Here is a 12,074-nt window from a genome sequence, read left to right as displayed (position 1 = left end):
AAGGAGAAAGGAGTTAAGTTTCCAGAAGTGTCCTGATGTTTGCATGACAACAAAAGAAAGTAGTAGTGAACGAAGACGGGCCTGTAAGTGATGAGGTAACTCATTTCTTCCGTATCATTGAGACCATTACCAAGGTGAACTGTCTGAAGCTCGCCTCCCCTCCTTCCCCGTCCTGCTGGGCAGGCTACATTATTCCACGAGTAGAGGACAATTTTTAATGCATGTGAAACCGTGAGTCAAGTGGGTCAGTTGGAAATAATGAGTGCAAGGTGTCAGATTCGGGGGGGAACATCCTGTCATTTAGCCGATTTTTAAGCATAAGTTACACTGCGAAGGATTACAGGCATGGACCATAAAGAATGGGTGTGGGCAAAGTGATCCTGTTGAGTGATACTTCAAGGGGAAAAAAAAAAAAAAAAAAAAAAAAAAACACCACCACTTGCTTCCAACAGAGGGCAGTGGTGTCACATTCTAAAAGCATAAAGTAGAGCAGCAGTGCAGGACAGATAGAAATGCAGCCTTTGTTTTGACTGTCTCATACACATTCTTTCAACATCACATTCCAGGTGTTTGCTTTCTAATCATTTTAATTCATGTTTTCATAAATTCCCAATCATTAGTCACATGACAAACTAGTTGCTAGAAAAGCCCTTCTTGATCCATTATGGCCAGCTAAAAAATGTTTTAATAAGGCATGAGAAAATCTTACCTATTGAGGGAGAAGTGGCTTTTACTCGACAAAACACGTCACAGTAGAAGCTGTTACTATAAATACTCCAGCACTGTGCACACTGAGGCGACCGTGCATGTGAAAACTACGCATGAACACGGAAGCACATGACAGAGGGAGGTGAGATTCCACTGAGCACCTACAAACCTCATCTACAGTTTGTGGTCCAGCCCAGTTTTGGATAACAAAGCAGCAAAAACGATGTTACAAAGAGTCGGGAAGAAAAGCTGCGAGGCAGACATCATGTCCTCTGTCTCTGCCCCGTGGGCCCATTGTCTAATAACCCGTCCACGCTCCAAAGACAAACACACTGTACCATTAAAAGCAGCTTCACTTAATCATAGAAAAATCAATTCAGAAACCCGACACGTGAGAAGACAGATTTCCTTCATGCACGTGTTTTCAGCCGAGTAAATTTAAGAGTAATCAGGACTACAACCGTCCTAAAGTAGCTAATCCAAAGATAGTTTTGTTAACCAGTGGCTGAATCAAATCACAAGCACTGCAGCTCAAATGCAGCAAAAGTTCTGGAAATTCTACTATTTCTAACACTGTCTAGCATCAGTTTCCACTTGCATCCACACCAAACTAAAATCAATTTTTCCCTCCCTTTATTAATCTTTCCCTTTTCCAGCTCACAAGTGCTGATTATGTGGTTACTCGGAGCCCTGCAGGCTCCGACTCAAACAGAGCGATAAACAGAAAACAACCCTATGAACAAGCCTCTCGATGCGAACAGTCATCTCACCAAACATCTATGGGGCAAGCGTGACTCAAATCGAAGCAGTGCTGATTGGGTTTTTTTTTGTTTGTTTGTTTGTTTTTATCTCTGAGCAGCAGAGCCCAGGAAGCAGCTGTTTCCTCGGGCTGCGTCACACTGCGGGATGTGTCAGTATCAGTACAGCCTCAATAATCAGACAGCCGACAGATGACAGAACACTCGAGACTCTCCTGAGGCGTTTTGGACTATTACCCACAGACGACTCTTGGCTGCGTCTCCTCTTTTTTAATTTAGCTTTTAATTTTTTCCCCCCTCGTCTCTTTCTGCACACACACACACACACACACACACACACACACACACACACACACGGATTAAGACAGCGATGCGAGCCAGAGGATATTCAAGCCTGGGAGATTATTTGCCAACCTTTCACCCCTCAGCATCAAATCTGCCGCACAGCGACAGGCCACGCTTAAGACCTCATTTCTGCTCGGCGGCAGTCTGAGCCTCAGTTTGACCTTGGCCAGAGCAGAGCCTGAGTCATTAGCATTGAAAATCCTCCGCCTTGCAGTCCCACTGATGAATGTAAACATTACAAAACCTGGCTGCTCTTTGAAGGTCTCGGAGCATCACCACTGGACCAGCACCATATCTCTTTAGAGGCTTATAGGTACATTTTCACAAGGGATTTATCACACATCCTAATTTAAAAAAGGGACATTTGGGGATCATCATCACCTGCTTGTACTATGTATACAAACGCCTCATTAGTGCTTTAGCTCTAATGAGGTTCCGCGGTGATGTGAAATGATGGGACTCACAGATTGTCTAGATTTTATTGAGGAAAACTGTGAGAGGTTCATGCAACCTTTTGACCTTACAACACTTTTAAGGCTGCAGTTGAGGTAAAATAATAGTTTTAGGACGGAAAACTCCTCTTCTTACTTTGTGATTTGCAAAATTTCTGTTGAAATAAGTGGGTTACACACACACACACAAAAACTGGAGGTGGGATTCAGTGCAGGGCGTTTTTTAATTAGACTGCATTTTATCAAGGTGGTAACAACTTATTGTTGTTATATTTAACTAGTCATTTAGCCACTCAGATAACTAGAGCAACTTGTTCTGGGCAATGCTGACATCAAGTGAAAAACCCAAGTCTGTTAATGTTGGTATCTCAAATAGCAAAGCACAGTATTTGTTTTTTATTTCATAATCACAATTTAAAATAAGAATTTCTATCACAAATTTAACATATGTAATTAAATTGTAAATAAATGACAGGTGTGCAAATACACTGGATATCCACTAAATATTGCAGTCTAAGTTATCTTTAGAGAATAAATCACATTCTCTCTTTCAACATCACATTACATCCCACCAAGTGTAAACAAAACACAATTCTGTTTCTATGATTCACTTTTATCTGTGCATAATGAATCTGATTCTGTGTTTTATTTCTCACTGAAACTCTCATCTGCCCAATAAATGATGGGTGTAAATTATCAGGCCTTCTGCAGCATATAAATACGAGTCAGGAGGTCAGACACTGCAATATCACACTGATTAATGCTTAAATGGCCGAGAACGGTTAATGCTTATGAAGGATGGCCGAGGTTTTAAATGTCAGACTGGCTAATGCAGAGATAAGTGGAGCTCTGGGTTAATGGCAGAACATAAAAACAGAAGAACGTCCCGCAGAGGAAACAAACACACAGCTCTTGTCCTGGTGCATCACTGACCTCAGATAAACAGTGTTTTAATCCTCAGAGGCCTCCTAGGTAGCAGTTATTCACATTATCAAAGAGATGTGCATTGTTTTATAGTGTCACCTGAGGATTAAAGCTGTGTATATCATAGATCTCGGTATCTTTGAGTCTGTTGCTTCCCATCTCTCTCCTTCTCCGTTACCAAAACACTGTTCCTCTGGAGCAGATCGTGCACCCAGAGCGGCGGATATAAATTCATTAGCTGCACATGAACACCCCCCCCCCTCCCCCTCCCCACACTGCTTCTTTCTGCGAGGCACACAGGTGAGCTTTGATCAGTGGCACCGACGCTCGCAGAGCACCGTGACATCCGCATCGGAGTGTGTACGACACACGATGCAAATCAAACGTTGCAGAACATTTGTGGCTTTCCTAGGCTGTGCAAAAGCAGAAAGCCAAAGTCAAAAACTCACCCGCACAAAACCATAGTAATGTGCCAGACGACACTGGATTCACAGAGTCTCATGTCATTACTCGCTAATACACGTGTTTCTGCAAAGCATTCAAATTATAATAATGGGATAGAGGGAGGAGACGTTCTCTGTATTGGTGGCCATCATTTTAACACCCTGGATGTCTAAGTCAGTTCACCGTAACCGTGCAGATAGTTTCAGCTTTATGTAAGGACACATACTGCTGCAACCGTAAAGCATAGGAGTTCAAATATTGTCATAACTATTGTATGATTTAAATGCCATAACCATTCCTTATGTCATTTTTTTATTTGTGTTCACACATATTACTTATAAATTGCAGTGTTGTATTTCTTGGTGGGAGTGACAATGTTTTAACCCTTTGAATCATAAAACATACTCCCGATCCAAAAACAGCATAACAAATGTAAAAGCCACTTTTGTACATTTGTGCTGACTTTAGCAACAGAAGTTTGAATTCAGCTTGAATACAGCAAAATCCCTTTCCATGGACCAAATCCCAGCTGACCAGGAACAAAAGAAGCAATGAGGATTGAGAAAGACTTGCACGGCTTAAAACAAACAAACAGAAATAAACTGCAATTACCACACCGCACAGAAGAGGGACATTAATTCCAATAAAGTGGCTGTGAGTGGCTGCGCTCTCTCTCTTGGGCAGCAAGTGCTACAGTACGCTCATTTTCCACCAGGTTGCACAGCAAAAGTTCAATTTTATTGAACTTTGAACATAAATATGCCTACCTCCACAACACAAGTCCAGTGGGGGTTGAGGGGAGGGGGCAGGAGTCACAGCAGGTACAAGAACCACGGTGGAAATGTAACTTTGTCCATCTCTGAATTCCTAGAGTTATATAACATTAGCCCTCATACCAAAGGGACTCAAGCATGAGAGAAAGTGCCACACAAGAATGAGATTTGCCTTTGTTTCTTTTTTACATTTACGCTCTAAGGCTTTAAGCTGACCCTTTCTTATTGCCCTTAATTATGGCCACTGTGGCACTTCATACAATGCAACTTGAGATTTGCAAACAGGCGTTTGTCGTCCACCTCACCTTCATAGAGCCAATCACTGAGTCCATTGAAGATGACGCCCTCCTTGCCAGTGGAAACCAGGCGAATAGAACGGCTCTCGACTGTGGAGCGATAGTAGATGTTGTTCTCAAAAATGAAGATCTATAGGGAGAACAAACAAAAAGCAAGTAGCCTTTAATGTTTATGGTTTAGCTTAGGATTTCTTCAAAGTAGAAAAGCCGGGATCAGAGCATTAGCTGCCACACTGCTTAGGTGTCAGAACACTCAAGGACGCAGCAACTGACTGCTTTTTTTACGAGGCATTTCCCAACAACACATTCACTGACATTATTATTGTTATTATTATCGGCACCCACCAGCGGACACCTGAGGACAGTCGGCTATACTGGGACGTCACATCACAGGGGTGATACCTGAGTTAGACTGCTTAGATCAGCCCAGTGGTCGAAACACACATTAACACGGAGCTTTTTCATGCATCACATGCAGGAGATGAGTGCACGTTTGCAGCAGCGCCGTTTGATTAAAGAGAAAACTAAGTTTTTGACAAAAGTACAAAGGCGAAAGACGAAGTCTTTTCAATTTCTGATAAGACGGGGAAACCTTGGGACCAGATTCTGACTTTGACACTCTCCTCTGTAGGCCTGCAGGGCTTTCGAGATAACTGAAGGTCAACTCTTTCATTACAGAGAATAATAGATCATCAGAACCCACGGTGAGCGCGGAAGGGTGGGGCAGCTCTCGGGGCTGGAATTTTAAAATGTTACAGCCTTAATGCGACGCTGAAATCGATCTCAGGCTATTAAAGAAAAGGGCTCGCTCAGTATCTGAAGGATTATAGAACCCTGTGGCCTCAAGCTGGTATCATGGCATGATTCTTTAAAAAATATTCACTCTGTGAAGTCTAAACGACAGGAAAATGTACAGCAGCAAATCTAATGCCGCAGCTGTCTTCAACTGCTGCATGTCCACTTTCTACTTATTTTTCACAGTGTGTATAGGCTCAAATGAGCCCCTTTACAGTTTTGTAATATTTGATTACACCGTGTAAAATGTAGCACAGAAAGAAAGTTTTTGTAGTAGTCTGCATCTCTAAGGATAACACCGAACACCTGTCACCATTAGTTTCTCTCGAGGAGACACGAGCTGCAGGCCCACACGGCCTAGATTAGCTTCTTTGTATAGAAGCTAATCTAGGCCACAGCACAGAGAGAAGACCTGGCCCCACTCTCTGAAGCAAGTTAGGAGTCTGCCAGCGATGGCTGGGATCCACATTTATCCTCAGCAAGAACGTTTGAAGCAGATTACACACGGTTTGCTGCCTTAGTGGGGTGAGAATGACGTCTTTGCAACTAAAGCCGCACTAATAAGAGCTGAAGCTTAATGCTATTCACTTATTTTTTGTTTATAATCATATTCACAAGTAGGATTACGTGGAATTCGTCTGTGGAAATCTGTAATAATGTGTTCTGGAGGAGGTTTATTGTTAAACGGGGGAAAATAAGTATGATCTTACATTTTTACGGGATTGAAGGAATGTTGCTTAGTCTTTAGACTCCAGCCAGGTAAGTTGTACTAGTTTTGATGATCCCTTATCTTCTGATCTATAACTATCGACTCATCAAGTTGGAGTCTTTGAATATTTGGTTCATGTGCTAAACTTTACTTTAGTTTGACAGTGACACAAAATGCTAAGCTTAAAATGATGGTACGGTGCAAATTTTCCAGAATAAACCGTGTACTCCTACGTGTCTCTTTCTCTAATATAAACGGTGGGTTAGGCCCCCTGGGGCTGAGTGTCCACACTGTGTCGGCCATGTGTTGAAGATCAGCCGCCTATGGGGAGGGGGAAGAAATGAAACTCTTCAATTCACATGAAGATTTACTTCCCACAACAGAAAGTGTAAGAAACACCACGTTGCACTTCTATCTATGTAAAAAGTAGCTTAACATGTGGTGGGTCAACCGTTTGTGCTGTAGGAAAAAAAAGTGCATAAATAGGATTTTGGAACAGGAAAACAGGTTGCCTGCTTTATGAATATTAGATCCAAATATGGCGACACATGCCATGGCTGGAAACTGCAGTAACTTGTTTTAGCTGGTGGATCTCTGTTGCTGCAACCTCCACCTCTTCAACAGGGGACATGTGGACCTTCAGGGAGACCAGCTGCTGCTCAGTTTCATACCAACACAACTCGCTGGCTGGAAGTACAACCACTTCATGACTAATGATGGGAAACTTGAAGCCATATCAATCTCGCGCCTCCGTTAATTAATCCACTGATGAGATAACAGGTAATTAATAGCATTGTGCTGCAGGATGTAATCACTTACAGTCTGCCTGCTCTGCAAACCAGCACACTGAAGCTCGTTTGCGCTAAGAAAAGTTTGACTGTGTGACGATGGAGGCGGACGATGAATCATCTCGGATGAGTTGCATAGGAGCATTTTGATGCGAACAAGTGTTTAATTCGAAGTTTCGAGAATCATTAGGATAATTTAAACCATGAGGGAGAAAAAGAGTTTGTGTACACACTTTTGAAAGAAGCTTCATTCCAGTGACTAAAATAAAATGTTGTCTCTGGAGAGAAAATATTAGATTTGTCTGGTAGCTGGTGAACACAGAGGAGCATTTAGCAGCAAAAGACAAAGTTCAAGTGCGAGCTTATATTAAACATGGATTCATCGGTTGGATGCAAACACCAATTCAAATTTGCTCCATGTGAGTTATGAGCAAGGCCGTTCATCAGCTGTGATGCCCCAAAATGCAGGTTTAAACAAAAGCCCACACTTGGGACCTTTAAATTCCTTCATCATCGATTGTGATATTAAGACAAACCCCTTCAATCCCTTCAGCCATTATAAACAGACATTATTTCACAACAAATACAAGTTCTCCTTACTTTATGGTAGATTCCTTCCCCCCCCTCCTAAATCTGAAACATCACTGTACAGTAGGAACAGATGAGACAGCATATTCATGGGACTTCTGGGAATTCTTACCAGTTGCTGACCCTGGGGTCCCCAGCCAGCGTACTGCAGCTGAGCATTTCGCACCTCTGGAGGGTTCAAGTTCCACGTCTCCCTGGGGTGCACGGAGAGAGAAAGCAATGCTATCAGACAGAGGCACAGACACATCTGCACAATAACGTGTCCTCCTCCAGTATGTGTTGAACAAGGGCAACACATCTAAAATGTATGTCTTATGTCCCCTAATGGGGAAGGAGCTGTGCAGTGCAGGCTGCAGGATTACAGGTGCTACTGCCTCCATATCTTTGTCTGGAGCTCAGAATGAATGAGGTCATCAGCTGAGTTTTGCTTTCGCACATCACCACTGGGTGGCAGCATGCAAATAGATTTGTGCAGGAGAGCTGCTGACAATGCTGACATGCTGTGACCAAACCTAGAAGGGATTCAAAGGGAAAATGAGCACAAAATGATCACTGTGCAGTGTGTGTATCGGCTGCCGATCAATACCAATTATTAAGTGCTTACTTCACAGGTTGCTACTCTTTCTGGCCGTGTAAGTGTAATTTTTAAACTGTATGTGTTCCAGGATTTTCATTTAATTCACTTTATGTAGATTTTAAATCCCCCTTTTAAATCATTCTTTATAAGAAACCTATGAAACATTTTATGATGTTTTCCATTATTTTAATCTGCATTTCCCTCTTTCTGTGATTCAGTGATTGCGTTTTTTTTAACTCTTTGTCACTTTATTGAGAAAGCTCCTATAAAAAAACAAAAGTTTATGAAGGTAAAGTGCAGCTACCACTCCAGGCTTTTCAAGCTTCCCCACTAGCCATTAATTTTTCCCTTTATCATGTTCGACATTAAACACTGCAAACAGTGTTATCACTAGCATGTAGCAGTGCACAGTAGCACATTGTTAGAGCTCGTCCCTTATTAGCTAGCTTTGCAACCATTTGTGAAAAAGTGTCCAAAAGCCTCCGGTCACAAGGTTATCGAAGGGGACAGAGGTGCATGAGGATGTCAGATATGTAAATGCTGTGACAACTCGAGCTGCCATTAGGGGGTCACACGTGACCCGATACCACTTTGTCTTCACCGTCAACATCAGTGGAGGGTTTGAGGCTTGGTGGGAGGTGGTGCGAGAACAGGTGGGAACGAGTCACAAGCGGCAAGGTCAGGGCGAGAGATTACAGAATGAGATAATGAGGTACAATGTAAATGGAACAGAGCAGCACTGTCGCCTACTCACGGAGTCTCCAGACTGCAGATGATGTAGAAGGCTGTGTAGGAATACTGGTACACCTGGAAGAAGGCGGGAGGTAATAAATCACAGTATCATCATAGCACTTTGCATGGAAAAACGGTGCCATCTTGATTTGCATTCAATCATTTCCAATTCTGCGGTAGAATTAATGTGGATGTCACAGTTAGACAAGACATGCTAATGGAGTCTTTGAACAATGAACAGAAAAGGCTCCAGGTTGGGTAGCTCCAAAACTTATGTTGGTTCAAAGAGGTGTAAGCAAAATGTGGAAGAGTAACTTCAACACCCACTGTACAACTTGTGTTTGCTGAGCTGTAACGTAGACATTACTAAAGTACTGCTCAGACAGGGAGTTTCTTCAGTTGATATGTGATCTGAATATTTGTTGCTGAGGACAAATACAAAAATCAACAGATCTGTACTGCAGTTCCGTGGCGCTGCCAGTGTTTTTTGCCCTCTGGAGCTCTGCACAAGTCACATGACTAAAAGCTATAAACAGGAGAGGGGGGTGAGCCTAACTGTGTACAATGTTGGCATGTGAGACCACTGACTGATGATGGTTATATGTAGGACTGTCGAGAACATTTTGGAGGGTCCACAGAAAGTCCGTTGTTGTACATACATACAGACAGCTCATGTTTTGGAACTCATCATCACCAAAAACAGATTTTGTGCATGTTCTAAACATTGTTTATGAGCAGTGCAGAAAAGCATGAAGTCACTACGCTCTGAGAGACACATTAACATTAAAAGCAGGACGGTCTGCAAGTGCGTTAGTATGCAAACGCTGTTTATTTAGAAATGACATGTCATCTGTCAAGGTGATGGACGTTTGGATGGAACAACAAATGCAAACACATGCAGTACAACACAATCCAGTGTGTCGTAATATTTTCTATTCAACTCAGGCAATAATACAAGGTTAAATCTCTGCCAGCATCCTTCACATGCCAAACAATAAGTACTGAGGCTCTACACTGACTCAGTGGTGAAGAAGAATGAAGTAAACACACAGACATCCGCTGGTGAAATGATTCCATATACAGTAATTGATCAGCTTATATTAGGAACTGAAATGGCTCCATGTAAGTGGATGTAATCACGGAGCCCTTTATGTAGAGGTGCACAGACATGATACATTTGCAGCAAACACTTCCTGTTGCTACTGTCAATCTCACCCCCCCCCGTGCAGCGCCAGGGGGTTTGTTTGTGTTTCTGCCTCCCTTGCTACAGTTCCACTCGACTGTGCTGGCCCCCGTCACCAGAGCTGACAGGCAGCGGTGTGCGACAGGCCTTCACACCCCGCCATGATTACTTTCTCCTCCCCCCACCCCCACCCCCGGCCTGTCTTTGCATCACTGCAGGCCTATGTACACCCCCTCTCCTCCAGCAGAGGTTGGCTGACAGTTTCCGCTGTCACTTTGCTAATTGAAAAAAAATAAAAAAATAAAAAAATAAGCAAACAAATGAGAAGCTCACCGGTGCAACATTGTAGGCCAGCAGGACATGCTTTAAGTCAGGAGACACCTCGTACTTGCTGGCTTTGTACATTTCCTGAGAAGCAAGGGAAGAAGCAGATGTTAGAGAAGAAAAATACCCCCCCCCCCAAAATAAATCCCAGACCATGCAGGCTTTTTTTTTTTTTCTTTAAATTAGTCCTTAAATGACTGCGTTTGACAGATTGCTCGGCTCCTGAAAAATGGGAGCTGCATTAATCTTTTCACTAGGACTTGGTTTTTGATTTGATGGTGGATCTAGTGTTATGTATCATCAACCCAAGCCTTGATGTTTCATCTTCAACTCCACACATAACCCAGTAGTGTTAACTATTCAGTTCACACGTCACAGTAATAATGGCTCCTTTGATTAAGCTTTACAAAAAAAAAAAAAAAAAAAAAAAAAGATCTTTGGATGCTTTGATTTGCTGACACTAGAAGAAAAGTCGTAATTTAAATCATGATTAGTGCCTTAGTGTGATTGTAGAAGTAAGAGAAAGGACACAATAATAAGACTTACAAACTTTTTGTTGTGCACCAAGACGGTCTTTTCATCTGTGTCAACGTTAAACTTGACGACATCCCCTTCGCGATTACGATACAAAAGCTCGTTACCTGAGAGAGAGAGAGTGTAGGAGAGAGGGGACAGAAAAAGAGTAACTAAAGAGTAACCCTGGGGGGTGGGGGGTCAGAGGAATGGGCACAAGTTCCTTAAGCCTCAACCACAGGACATTTAACACATGCAGAACAAATATGAATGACTGATATGATACTATGGGAGACAGAGATCAAGTTGGACAACTATTTCAACAGAAAAACTGTTATAGTTAAAATTCCTGCAGTTACTAGCTGTTTTAAGCCTGAACAAAAATAAATGAATGAAAAAATGGTAAATATTTGCTGTTACAGGCAAATTAAATTAAGCATATTTGACTCTTTAAGTAGGCCTCAACTATCAACAACCAAAAGATACGAATAACTAACCAGTCACCTAATAACTTATGAAAAATTTTCCTTTTACGTTTTCACCTACACTGAATCGTGTTTGATATATAATATATATAAAAAATAGCAAATATGGCCCACATATATATTGGCCTGTAGAGGTGCTGTTGATAACTTCCCTTTACAGACCAATCAGAGACCCCCAAACCCTGTGAATAACATGCCAACCAAACAAATTATCTATGAGATGCCAAAGGCTTTGACACTGATGCGGATCAACAGAAAGTGAAGACACATCTCAAAAGCAATCAAAAATATAAATCCGAAGGGGTATTCACCCCCTTCAAGTCAGTCTTTACCGACTTACATCGTCGGGCCTGTTTGGACAGGTCTCAGACCAGCTTTGCCCCTTTGGATGCTGCAGTGTACCCCCCCCCCACCCCCAATTCCTTTTTGCAAAACTCGACAGTCTCAGCCCGGTTGCAAGGGGATTGTGTGTGAACATCAGAGTGGTGTGTTGGCGATGATGCCCGGTGTTTGGTTTCCGCCAAGCTCTTAGTCTGATGGCCAGAAAGCTCAATTCTGGTCTCATCAGACCGCAGACCCTTCTTCCGTTTGTGTTTCACAAATTCTGACAAACTGTGGGTGACATTTAATATAAGCTCGTGTGCCTTTGCCACTCTCCCATAAAGCTTGGAGTGGCAGCA

The 12,074-nt window shown here is 42.5% G+C and overlaps 1 protein-coding gene across 6 annotated transcripts in view; it reads right to left on the bottom strand.

Annotated features, from left to right (window-relative positions):
- dpp6a (dipeptidyl-peptidase 6a) overlaps window positions 1-12,074 on the bottom strand; it is a 171,183-nt gene that overhangs the window by 15,895 nt on the left and 143,214 nt on the right. For all 6 annotated transcript variants that reach the window (XM_067485862.1, XM_067485864.1, XM_067485865.1 and 3 more), the window contains 5 exons: window positions 10,943-11,037; window positions 10,406-10,480; window positions 8,912-8,964; window positions 7,693-7,774; window positions 4,710-4,830 (listed from right to left, as the gene is read on the bottom strand). In XM_067485862.1, coding sequence (XP_067341963.1) covers window positions 4,710-4,830; window positions 7,693-7,774; window positions 8,912-8,964; window positions 10,406-10,480; window positions 10,943-11,037 — 426 coding nt within the window. The remainder of the gene's footprint in view (window positions 1-4,709; window positions 4,831-7,692; window positions 7,775-8,911; window positions 8,965-10,405; window positions 10,481-10,942; window positions 11,038-12,074) is intronic.

This window comes from Channa argus, chromosome 19 (assembly GCF_033026475.1).
Source record: "Channa argus isolate prfri chromosome 19, Channa argus male v1.0, whole genome shotgun sequence".
Lineage (NCBI taxonomy): Eukaryota > Metazoa > Chordata > Actinopteri > Anabantiformes > Channidae > Channa > Channa argus.
The sequence above is the reverse complement of the archived record's forward strand: the minus strand, read 5'-3'. Positions and strand labels throughout refer to the sequence as shown.